Source organism: Suncus etruscus, chromosome 17 (genome assembly GCF_024139225.1).
Source record: "Suncus etruscus isolate mSunEtr1 chromosome 17, mSunEtr1.pri.cur, whole genome shotgun sequence".
In the NCBI taxonomy this organism is placed as follows: domain Eukaryota; kingdom Metazoa; phylum Chordata; class Mammalia; order Eulipotyphla; family Soricidae; genus Suncus; species Suncus etruscus.
In genome coordinates, this window is record NC_064864.1 from 2,473,546 (window position 1) to 2,487,059 (window position 13,514).

A 13,514-nucleotide genomic window follows, 5' to 3' on the forward strand; every position below is an offset into this window, starting at 1 on the left:
CTAGTTTAAAATGATGCTATTACTGTTTTTAAAGGATGTTGTGATGATCAATTAAATTCCATATAGGACATTTTATGAGCATTTTTTTATGAGCAGTAGGACACTATACAAATAAACCCTCTAATTCCTGTGCAGATAATAAGGGAAAAGTTTCCTGTGCAGAAAAAGCATAAAATAACTGTTAGGATCATGCCTTAGCAGTCACATCGACTTGGATGACACATCAAAAAATGCACCACCCCTGCCATTACTTGATTCAAGTAATTAGTCTTTCTAAATTGTAGTCTTTTCATCTTGAAAATGGGTACCATATATTTATGAGTTTTTATAAGTGTTCACTGGATATGATCAAGGTCCCATGAATTATTTTCCCCCAGTCTTTATTTGAAATTCACCATGGTTTCTTTTCATCATATTTTCTTCCTGTTCCAGAGTTGAACCCAGGTAATCTCAGTCAATTTAGTTTCTCATCCCTCCAGACTTCACTAGTTTGTGCCAGTTTATCAGTCACAAAGGCTTTTCTGTCCTTCACTCTGAGGTAGCATGTAGGATGATCTTCAGCTGGTTCCTTTTCTTATTTCTCCTTAGAATGGTGTCCTTTGGGAGTGAATGCCTTGGGGGTAATGTGCTCTACTTGTGACATGTATCCAAAGGTGATACTCATGATTTATGTGATATTACTAGAATGTTAAACTTTATCAGTCACTTGGGTAGAGCCCATCTGAGTGACTCATTGTGCCTTCTCCTTATTTATTTATCTGTTTATTTATTTTTGAATTTAATGTCTTTATTTAAGCACCATGATTAGACACATGTTTGTAGCTGGGTTTCAGTTATAAAAAAAGGACACCCCTTCTTCACTAGTGGAACCTTTCTACCACCAATGCTCCCCATTTCCCTCCATCCCACACCTGTATTTGAGACAGGCATTCTACTTCTCTCACTCACCAGCATTGTCATGATAGTTTTTAGTGTAGTTATTTCTCTAACTGAACTCACCACTCTTTGTGGTAAGCTTCATATCATGGGCCGGTCTTTCAGACCCTCATCTCTATGGTCTCTGGACATTATTACAATAATGTCTTTTATTTTCCCACAGATTCCACTCCACAGATGAGTGAGACTATTCTGTGACTATCTCTCTCCCTCTGACTCATTTCACTCAGCATAATAGTTTAAAGATGTAGGACTTTTCCTACTATATCTTTTCCTACTTTGTTTACATTGATTGCAATTGCCACCTCTGTAGAAATACCTTCTCTTACTACTCAAGCTGAAAGAGCATCCCCGTTAAGTCAATATTTGATATTTTATTTCCTCATGACATTTATCAGTATCTGAAATTTTCTTGTCTACTTTCTCCATTATTGTTCATAGTTTCTTCCCTCTTAAAGAAGTACATGAATTTTAAGATGACAAGGTCCCTGTCACGCTATTCACATTTGTGTACTAGGTTTCTAGCACAGGGCTAGCATATGGCGAAGTGCTCGATAATTCCTTGTTGAGTAAATGTCAAAGAAAGAAAGGCACAGGATTCATAGATTAGTATTTCCAAAATGAGTGGAAAATAGCTAAATTGTAGGAGTACAAATTAGTATTATTAACTCAATTGGTTTAGTTTTAATGAAAAGGTTAAATGCAATCATCAGCATCTGTAGAAATAGGTAATCAGCTTCCCTGTAATTCATCTCTCTTCGGATACATTTAATAAAGTGAATGCCAGCATATCTTTCTGATTTGTAATGATTTGACTGACAAATATAAGATCTTCTCAGTGTCTACACACAACATTGTGACCTTTATTTTTTAATTGGTTGAGTTTTCTTATTTTAGAGCTTTCGACTGTATTGGGGGGAGGATAAATAATTGATGCCCTTTATGTTAGTTTCTAATTGACATCTTAATATTTACTATACTCTTATTTATGTGATGAGAAAAATTAGACTGCTTTGTACAAGTCTTTCTCACATAACCCAGAGTAAGAAATCTCTCTCTTTATTTCTCTCTTCAGGATTTAAAATCTGCAAATCAGAGAGATGAGATTGCAGGAGCCCGGGCCTCACTGAAGGAAAACTCTCCCCTCTTGCATTCCATTTGTTCAGCTTGTTTGGAACATCGTGATGTTCCTTCTCTCAAAGCTAGTAAGGACACAGTTTGTGAAGAAATCCAGAATGCCCTCAATGTCATTTCCAATGCTTCACAGGGCATTCAGAATATGCCCACCCAGACAGAACCTCAGGCTGCAACCCTGGGAAGTGCCCTGGATGAGCTTGAGGTAAGTCAACTTAAGAGGAATCATTAGAATGGCATTGATCAAGCTTATCTTTAAATTTTCATGCAGAAGGTCATTGGTTCGAATCCCGGCATCCCATATGGTCCCCCGAGCCTGCCAGGAGCGATTTCTGACTGTGGAGCCAGGAGGAACCCCTGAGCACTGCCGGGTGTGACCCAAAAATTTTTTTAAAAAAAGTTTTAAATTAAAATTAATTTTAACCTTTTTTTAAATCAAGGTACTATGACATAAATTTACTAATGGTTGAGTTTCAGGCATGCACTATTCTAGCACCAGATTTACCACAAGTATCAGCTTCCCTCCATATGTGTCCCCAGGTTCTCTCCTACCCTTTTGTCTGACTCCTTGAGAGGCACATTTTATTTTATTTTATTTTAACAATATCTTTATTTAAACCCCGTGATTACAAACATGATTGTAGTTGGGTTTTATTCATAAAAAGAACACCCTCCTTCACCAGTGCAACATTCCCACCACCAATGTCTCACATCTCTCTCCTCCCCCATCCCCTGCCTGTATTCGACACAGGCATTTTACTTCTCTCACTCATTAACATTGTCATGATAGTTATTAGTAGAGTTATTTTTCTAACTGCACTCACCACTCTTAGTGGTGAACTTCATATGGTGAGGTGGTTCTTCCGGCATCTCTGTTGTCTCTGGAAATTATTACAATAATGTCTTTTATTTTTCTTAAAACACATAGATAAGTGAGACTATTCTCTCTCTCTCCCTCCCTCCCTCCCTCCCTCCCTCCCTCCCTCCCTCCCTCCCTCCCTCCCTCTCTCCCTCCCTTCCTCTCTCTCCCTCCCTCCCTCCCTCTCTCTCTCCCTCTGACTTATTTCACTGAGCATAGTAGTTAGCGTTCATGTCCACTCATGGATAAGAAAATTTCATGACTTCATCTCCCCTAAGAGTGACCCAGATAGTAGCCCCACTTAAAACCTCACTTCCCCTTGCCTTGTTAATCTTTATACTAGAGGTGAGATCATTTTGTATTTTGGACATTGTTATCCTTCTAAGTTACTTCATTTAACATAATGGCATCCAGTTTAATCCTAGTTGCAGTGTATAAGACTATACTGAGTGTATATGATAATATATTGAGTAGTATACTCTATTATGTGTATATACATGAGTCTTTTCATTCATCTATCACTGGACACATGGTCTGTTTCTTTCTATTGACTATTATAAATAGTGCTTCATTCAGCATACATATTCATATATATTTTCAAAGAATGTTTTGGTTTCCTTGTGATGGATGAAAATAATCGCAATGGTTGGGCCATATAGGAAATTCTATTTTTAACTTTTGAGAAGTTTCTGTTTTCTCTAGAGGATGCATCCATTTATATTCTAACCAACTGTGATTGTGTTGATGTGAAATGGTATCTCACTCTTGTTTTTATTTGGATTTCTCTGCTAATAAGTAATGAGGCTTCTAAGGTTTTTTTTTTCTCAGTTTAGTTATGACATCTGTAGGCAATACATAGAAATGTTTCAGAGGAAGAAAGTGTGTGTGTAGGCACATGTTTGAGTATAGGTTTGAGAAGATATCTCAGGCAAAGTTAGGAAGTTTTCTCTTCTTCAGGCTTTATGGAAGACTCATTTATTCTGAGCAAGTTCAGAGGGATTCCTAATGATAACTGAAATAGAAATCTAATACTGACTCAAAAACCTTAGAATTTGAGTTCTAGCCAAGGATAGGGATGTCCATAGCAAGTATAGAATATTTGAATTTTGAATGTATTCAAATATCTCCATATATGCATCTAAATTTCATATAGTTCAGTCATAAATAGTAGCTGAGGATGTCTATAATACATAAAGCTTATTGTGCGTTTATTCTTTTAACATGATTTTGCAAATTAAATGTAGGACTTTTGTCTTATCTAGTGGCAAAAAATCTAAAAAAAACGACCTTTTTTGTCTTACTTGAAAATATAATGGTATGAAATAATGTGATATGAATAAAATCTCCAATCGGACCAAGTCTCATTAAATGTGTAGAGTGTGCAAACGTTTCAAAGTGCTTACTCAACAACCACAATGCTGAAGCCTCATTAAATCTTTCATTTGGGCTCATGGCTGGTTGTGGATATGAAACCTATGATTTATTGGTGGTGAAAATAGAAGTTGAATTAGAATATCATACAGGCTAAATCGATTGATCTATTGGAAAGATTATTGTAAATTATAGGGTATTCTTTATGTATCTGTGACTCTATAGATGAGAATTGAGAAGTACTGAACTATAAATAAATCAAATATCAAAAATGTTTTTCAGTAGGAAACTTGCCAGGGAAAATAGAGACTGTGTTGTGGCTCAGTGGTAGACCACTGGATCTCCATGTGTGAGATGAAGGGTTTGACACCAGGCACTGCTCAAAATTAGAATAGAAAACTGCATTGAAACTGGAATTTCATTAAAATATTTTTCTTATAAGTATGGAAAATCATTTATAAGTGGTCTATTTGGAGCCAGAGAGATATTACAGGATTAGGGCACTTGCCTGGATGCTACCAACTTTAGTTTGATCTCTGGGAGTACATATAGTTCCCCAAACATTACCAGGTATGGCCCTGAGTACCACTGGGTGGGTCTAAAAATGCCCCAGAAGAAAAAAAAATTATCTTGATTATATTGTAATAAAGATGACAAGAAGTAGAACAGATGTAGTGTTTTCTCATAGTCAAAGAATTGTCATATACATTTATTTTAAAATATATTTATTTATATATTAACTATTATATCCTCAATACCTCAAACAATACATTAAGCCTAATTAGTGCTAGGTATATGTCAATGAGTAAATAAAGAAAAGAACCAGTAGAGGACTATTGCATGTCATAATGATGATAGAATGAAGAACATTTCTTTTTCTTTTTCTTTCTCTCTTCAACTAGTAGTATGTCTCTAGTTTAATAGCATTCAATTGAATTTATGTATACTGAAGGAAACCACTTGTAGTTATAGGTAGCTCTTAGATTTATTCTATGGTGAAAGCACGAAAAAGGGGGAAAAAAATCTCTCAGTAGCTTTACAGACAGCATCAGTTTAGGTTACTCTGAAATTACCAAGACACACTGCCTTTTTACTAAGAGCTATAAATTTGAAGAATTTAGTCTTTACAATCTTATATCTTCACAAGAAGGATAAAACAGTGTCTATTATCATATTAGCATTTTACAGGTAAAGAAAATTGGGAATCATTGTTCTTTAAAAACACTTGTTTTAGGTCTTTTTTTTTTTTTTCTGGCGCAAGACTTCTAATCAGAGTCCCATCCTTGCAGGACAGGCCCTCTTCTACATCCTTTCCCTTTCTAGGAACTTTCTTTGTTGGGGGCACACCCGGTGACACTCATGGGTTACTCCTGGCTATGCGCTCAGAAATCGCTCCTGGTTTGGGGGACCACATGGGTTTCTGGGGATCACCAAGGTATGTCCTAGGCTAGCGTGGGTAAGCCTTACCGCTTGTGCCACTGCTCCAGCCCCTCTAGGAACATTTTTTGTACAATATATGAAATGATTTGTCTTCTATAAACATAAAGAATTAGAACAAACATTCAAAATTTATGAATAATTTGGTAGATTAAAGAAATTTCACTGGGCTGATCAGATACAAAGAAATCACAAATTTAGATTAGCAAGTCAACCTCAGCCCTGTGACAGAAGATATAGAGACTTTCTTTATTATTTTTATTATTTTTGGGGGCCACATCCATTGACACTCAGGGGTTAATGACTCTGCACTGAGAAATCGCTCCTGGCAGGCAGGGGGAAGATATGGGAGGCTGAAAATCAAACTCAGGTATGTCTTGGGTCCTCTGTGTGCAAGGCAAACACCCTACTAATTTGCTACTGTGCTACCACTCAGGCCCTGAGACTTTCTTTTCTATGTGGCCTATAGCTTTAATTTGAAAAAAAAAAAAAAGTAAACTGAGGACAAAAGACAAAGCATTTTCTGTCAACTCAAAAATTATGAAGCTCAGTCCTAAATTTGATTACCTCATTGGATAAAAACGGAAGTCACTAGTCCTTATGATAAGACACAGTAGATAAATTTGAGCTATTTAATCTGAACTCTAGGTGCTCAGAAATAAAAACAATAAACATCTTGAAATATTTCTAATCATACATTGTGCTTATCTTTACTTTGAGTCAGAATTCTTATTATCTGTAGATGTTTTAAAACCCCAGATGACATCTAATTTAGAGTTATTTTTCCTTGGTGATATCTCCAAGTATCTTCCAAAAATATGATCAGATTTTCTCTGCATTTTATATTGAATCCACAGAAATTTATCAGACAGTTCTGAGCAAGATAAGTTCTCAGAAGACACACAAATAAGCAAGCCATCATGAAGGAAACTGCATAGAGGGCTGCAGAGTTCTGCAGACACTGTAGATATTAAAATTATAATATTCAGAATAAAAACCAGTTATCTTAATACACATTACTCCCTCACTTACCTACTAACATATGAAGGCTATGTTGGAGGAACAAAACTGTGAAATTGACCGGTCAGAACTATTGAAAATGAAAAACACAGTAATGAAAAATGTAATGGTTAGGCAAAATGAGAAATTAAGTAGAGAATTAATGATCTGAAAGTTATATTTGAAGTTCTTTGTAATGTACCACAGAGAGCCACAAGTTTTTTAAAAATATGGTTTTAGAAGTAATATAGATGGAGGATGATGTGGCAATTTTGAAAATAATCTAATATTCCAAATAGAGAAAATCATAAAAGAATAGTTTCTTAAAACTGATGGCATGGGGCCAGAGAGATAGCACAGTGGTGTTTGCCTTGCAAGCAGCCGATCCAGGACCTAAGGTGGTTGGTTCGAATCCTGGTGTCCCATATGGTCCTCCATGCCAGCCAGGAGCTATTTCTGAGCAGACAGCCAGGAGTAACCCCTGAGCACCGCCGGGTGTGGCCCAAAAATCAAAACAAACAAACAAACAAACAAACTGATGGGAGATTCCAATCTCTGTAGCTAAGATTACCAAAGTACGAAAATCTTATAAATAGCCTAAAATTCAAATTAACATTTGAACTTTTATTGCTACTGGCCAGTGGCTGGATTCCAATTCACCTTTATTTAGCAACTGATGGGGGTTGATCATTTGTTCCCTGGAATTTACATGTCTATTGGGCATTTCTCAAGATTCCTCATTCAGCTGTTGCAGAAAAATAAGCAGATCTTCAGATTTTCTTGGATTTAGTTGGACTATGCATTTGGTACCCTAATATCTTGTATGCTACCTTCTGTCTCTGGAAGCTGATGTGATCCAGCATTTTGTCTTCCATAGTCTCTGCAGATTTTACACAAAGCAACCATGGTAGGGTTTGTTTGTTTGATTTTGGTAGGGCAGTTGTCTTGGGGCCATAGCTGTCATGCTCAGGGCTTAATCTTGACCCTGCACCAAGGAGTCCTCGAAATGCATGAGGAATCATAAATGGCGCCAGGGATTGAATCCAGGTCAGCCACATGCTAGACAAATACTTTTTCTGCTCTCCTAGTTCCCAAGCCCCAACAATAATTCTTAGAGATTTTTAACAGTGTCATTTCATGACTCTTTCTCAGGAATTTTAATAAAGCTCATATAAAACTATTCACTACCACATCTTTTTTCCCCATTTCTTTTTCAGTCAAAATGTAATAAAGGTTTGAAAAACTCAGAATTTCCAGATAGGTAGATAGTTTGAAGTTTGAACCTTGTACAACAAAGGGAAATATTATATTTTGAAGAGATAAAATATCAGAACTTTCCACCAAGTTATGATACTAAGAAAATGTGTTTTTCAAAGACAAAGAAGAACAAATATTCTCAAAAACAAAAGTTTAATTTCATCATCATAATTAACGTAATTATAATTGATGATTTATAATTCATATATCAAAATTAAAACAATTAAAACTCACTGAATTTTTATGGCTGCACAATTAAAAATATATATTCAAACATCAACAACATTTTAACTGAAGTAGAAGAAAAATGAAGAGTTTTGCATGCAAAAAATATTATTAGTTAAACTGGACTTTACAAGCAATAAGTACAAAATTTTGTACTCTAAAAAACTGGAGGTGCTGGAGTGGTGGCACAGCAGTAGGGCATTTGCCTTGCATGCGGCTGACCCAGCACTGACTTTGGTTTGATCCCGATGTCCCATATGGTCCCCCAAACCAGAATTGATTTCTGAGCATAAAGCCAGGTGTAATCCCTGAGTGTCACCGGGTAGGCCCAAAAACCAACCAAAAAACCAAACTAAACCAAACCAAACTAAACAACAAACAAACAAAAAAAAAAACCTGGAGAAGAAAAGTAAAAGTTGAAGAGAAATTAAAGTGTACTTTCACAAAAATCATCCTTTACAAAAGAAGATAGCAAAAGAAAGTATAATTATAAAATATAAAACAATAGAAAATGGGGGCTGGTGAGGTGGCGCTAGAGGTAAGGTGTCTTCCTTGCAAGTGCTAGCCAAGGAAGGACAGAGGTTTGATTCCCCCCCCACCCCCCCGTCCCATATGGTCCTCCCAAGCCAAGGGCAATTTCTGAGTGCTTAGTCAGGAGTAACCCCTGAGCATCAAAAGGGTGTGGCCGAAAAACCAAAAAACAAAACAAAAACAATAGAAAATGGTATATTTCTAGTTGTAATTTATATATAAATGGTTTAATTTCTCTAATTAAAAGACAACAGTTGAATGAATTTTAAAAACATGATCTGTGTTTATATGAAACGTGAATTTAACAGCACACAGATTGAAAAATTTATAAAAGTAAATAGCAAATAAAGTAGGAGGATCCGAAAAATAGAATTTAAATAGAAATCAGTCTACAAAATGCTGGAAGGAAGCAGACAATGGCAGAGAGAGTGTCGCATTGTAACAATGCATGAACCCAGGTTTGATTCCTGGCACCTCATATGATCCCCTGAGCATCATGGGAGTGATTCCTTGTCACACAGCCAGGAGTAAGCCCTGAGCAATGCTTGATATGCCCCAACACCCAAAGATAACCAAACATATATATATATATATATATATATATATATATATATATATATATATATATATATATATATATATATGAATGTTTATTGTCTAGTTCATTGCTTGCCTATGGAAATGAAATGTACTATTTTTGTTTCCATCTTTACCTTCCCACCCCACCAGAAATATTTTAATATTATTATTTATTTATTTTTATATTACTATTTTTGTGTATTTTTCCAGAGGTTATACAATTTGTTGATATAACTGAAGTATAAGTTCTCATAAATTTATTTTTGTTTTTTTCTTTGGGGGCACCCTTTGGGGCTCAGGAGTTACTTCTGGCTCTGTGCTCAGAAATTGCTCCTGGCTCAGGGGACCATATGGGGCTCCAGGGATTGAACCTATGTCAGCGCGTGCAAGGCAAACACTCTACCACAGTGCTATATCTCCAGCTCCATTTCTCATAAATTTTTAAAATAAATTCCATAATGTATACTGTTTCTTTTAATTTAGCGTGAAACAATCAAGGAAGACATTAGAATCAACAATCATTAGAAGAACAATTGATCTGATCTAGTCTTTTAGGATGGGGTAAATTGTGGTTAAAAAAAATTGGAATGATTATGCAGTCTCTAAAAGAGATATGTTTTATACATTGAAAAACATAAATATTTAAAATTTGATAGTCAGAAAGGGATTCTTTCCTATAACTTAATAGCAAAGAAATTTGTAGGGTCAGAAAAATCCCAACCTCAAACATTTTATAGATGAATAGTAGAATGAAATTGAAGTTAATCTTGCTTTGGCCTGTCATTTTAATATGATTGATCAGTAAATCAATGTAATTTTGTTTAGTTCAGTAACTAATAAATTCAACTGTTTAAGTATCTTTGGTAGGATACGGGTGTGGAATAGGGCCACACCAATGATAGTTAAAGCTTTTCCTGACTGCCCAGGAGTACAAGACAAGTATCTTCAGCCTCTTGCTCACATTCAACTTTTTCTTATTAACGGTAGTTAAGATATTTCATAGCACATTGTTGGAAGAAAGGTAAATTTGAGGACTAAGAGATTTGCCTAAATTTTTTTAGAGGGAAGTCACATTCCTAAATTCACATTTTCTATTAAATAGGAGGCTAATAACTGCTCCTTTTCTATACTAACAAAAGTGTAATTTCTAAGCTATGATCCTAAATACTGTACAATAGTTTACCATGAGAGAATAAACCAATCCAACCTCCAGTATCGACCTCCCTCCACCAATGAATCCAAAATGCATCCTGTACCACCATCGTTTGCCCTCTGGCTTGCCAGTGGAACAGGCCCATTTAAAGCATCTCCCTGATGTTTTATCTCTGGCCCTGGAGGGCTGGGAGGCCCTGTTCCAGATACTGCCTCCCCCATTGTTTTTTGTTGTCCGTTTAAGGGGGCATGTCCAGGTCCAATCCCAAGGACATGTCCAGTTCCATTACCATTAACATTATATATCAAGACTATTGAGATATATAAATTTATATATATAAACATATATATTAAATTTAGCAGTGGATTAACCATTTACATATTTTATTTTCCCATTTTCATCTATTTGGAGGAATACAAGAAGCAGCAATCATAATTTAAAACCTCATTAAATTTCATGTAGAGTACAATTTTAAAGCTACTTTCTGAGAAAGGAACAAACATTCTTTGTCAATTCTAAACAGATAGCTCTTGTTGAAGATATTATTGATGGCAAAGAACTGTTGCTTACATTAATTTTTATAAGAATGATTAATATTTAAAAGAAATAGCAAAAATGTCCAATGTTTGTTTCTGTGAATCTGGGACTCTCTCTTGGTGAACATAAAACCTGTGCATTTGCATGGTTAGAAGGGTTTTATGCTTGCTTCAATTATGTGAGTCATCATCCTGAAATTCTGAATATATTTTAAACAAGATTCTGTGTGTTTTCTCTTTGCTTTGAGCCCCACACATTATGTGACTGGTCTTGCCTAAATCCTTTGACTATTTTCAGAGTGACTCTCATTCTACTTATTTCCTTTCTCTTGATCCCAGCTCAATTTTAACATGTGAAATTCAAAATAGAATTTCAATTAAATTGAATTTTTCTAACTTCAGTTGATTATTGCTCTCTATGTAGCTTGACTTACGGCAAGTTATATGTTCAGAAAATCTCAGCTTTGTTAGCTATAAATGACCACTTGAGGTTAAATGAATAATTTAGCTTACAGAATTCAAAAGAGCAAAGATCTGAAGCTCTAGAATAAAGAGAAAATGAAAAGCAATGAATAGACATGAAGTGTCTGCCAACACTCTCTGGCTCTTGTCCAAGCCTACTGTAAGCCAATCAACTGGCATATGTCATATTCTGCAGATGGAAAAGCAGTCTGTGCAAATGTATACAGTGAAGGCACAAGATTCTGTATATAGCTGCCCATCACTGTATGCAGCCTTCCATGACTTTTGAAGATGGTGTATTCTTTTTGATAGGAGGGGAGGTCAATTAAATATCTTGTTTGTTTAGTACTCCACTCTCTCTGCTAGACATAGTAATGGCCTCAGTGCCTTAATATGAATCTGATTATAAGTTTTTTCCATTACCATCATAGTCACATGACTAATAAGCTACACATATATTATATGACTACAAGCTTACTGAACATAAGGGATTTTAGAGATAGAGTAAGAATTATGATGATCAATGAGTCAGTATAATAAATAGATATAGCCAACCAGTGAGTGACCTAGAGACTGAGAGCATTGGTTGAAGTTAGTTGACCTCTTCATGAGGAAAGCATGGCTTATTTCAGATTTTTATTTACTGATTTTTATCATAGTATCACTTTACCTCTAGCCAATCAGTGTCTTTACAATCACCCATGTTTAGATGGAGACTCACATTCTGTGCTTTTGAAACCCTATAACCAACCTAGAATCCTTGCTATCAAAGAATTTTGTCCCTTCTTAGGAAAGCATCAAAAACTAATCCTTTAAATTGGAAGGTTGGATGCTTTACTTTCCCTTTTTCTTACCATATCCATTTGGTTCATATAAATTCTGAGGATACTTTATAGTTTCCACATACTTTTTTCTTACCAGCTCAACAAATATGGAAATAGCTTGGGAAGATCCCCACAAATCCTGTTCATACTTGGGTAAATTCCTTTTTATTTGTACCTGATACTTTTATTCCATCCAAGGATACTATTTGTAAGCATTTATTTTTGCCTTTATACTTACTTTTTACTTCGTGAAGAAAGGTAGAGAAATGGTAAATAAAATAAATCATAATAACATAACATAACAGTATAAATCATAATAAGCATGCTATCTATATACTAGGTAGCATATAAATATGCTATAAAATTATAATTTTATTTGACAGGCATAATTATAAACTAGTTAGAGTTTTCTGGTTAAAAAACGTCAGAAATAGAGTTCAGCATAAAATTTTTCTTCATGGTGTTATGTACTGCTTAAATTTAAAGTGTGTAAAATATATATGTAGTTAAATTTAAGGTGTAGATATACTACAAATCATATAATATATTTATCTGTATACTATATTGTGTGTTTATACATATGTATATGTATATGTGTATATACATATATATGCTCTGGATCCATATTTTGTTGTCTCAGGGATTATTCCTGTCATCTTTGATATACTACAAATATATACTACAATATACTACAATATACAAATGTATATGTATATGTGTATATACATGTATATGCTCTGGATCCATACTTTGTTGTCTCAGGGATTATTCCTACCATCTTTGGTAGATTATGTGTAAAGCAAGCTCTCTACCTAATTATTTTTGTTGTTTTGGGGCCATACTTGGCCACCATGGATAATTTCTTTCTGTTTGCTCAGGAATCACTCTCAGAAGGCTCAGGATATTCAGTGCTGAGGATTGAACCCTGGTCAGTTGGGTGTAGGACAAGCACCCTGCCTACTGTACTATCTATTTGGACCTTCTCAGGCTCAATTTTAAAGTATATATTTATGTTTTTTATATCAAATAATACTTTAAAATATATAATTGAAATGTGATTACTATGTGGTCATATTTTAATAAATAAATAAATAAATGTATTTAAAATTAATTAATTAATTAATTAAATTTTTTGTTTGTTTTTGGGTCACACCCGGGAGCACTCAGGGGTTACTCCTGGCTCTATGCACAGAAATCGCTCCTGGCAGGCT

General features: G+C 35.1%; 1 protein-coding gene across 1 annotated transcript in view; it reads left to right on the forward strand.

Moving 5' to 3' along the window:
• The window catches only part of CTNNA3 (catenin alpha 3), a 1,601,008-nt gene that overhangs the window by 360,743 nt on the left and 1,226,751 nt on the right, over positions 1-13,514 (forward strand). The window contains exon 6 of the mRNA XM_049790484.1: positions 2,012-2,275. Coding sequence (XP_049646441.1) covers positions 2,012-2,275 — 264 coding nt within the window. The remainder of the gene's footprint in view (positions 1-2,011; positions 2,276-13,514) is intronic.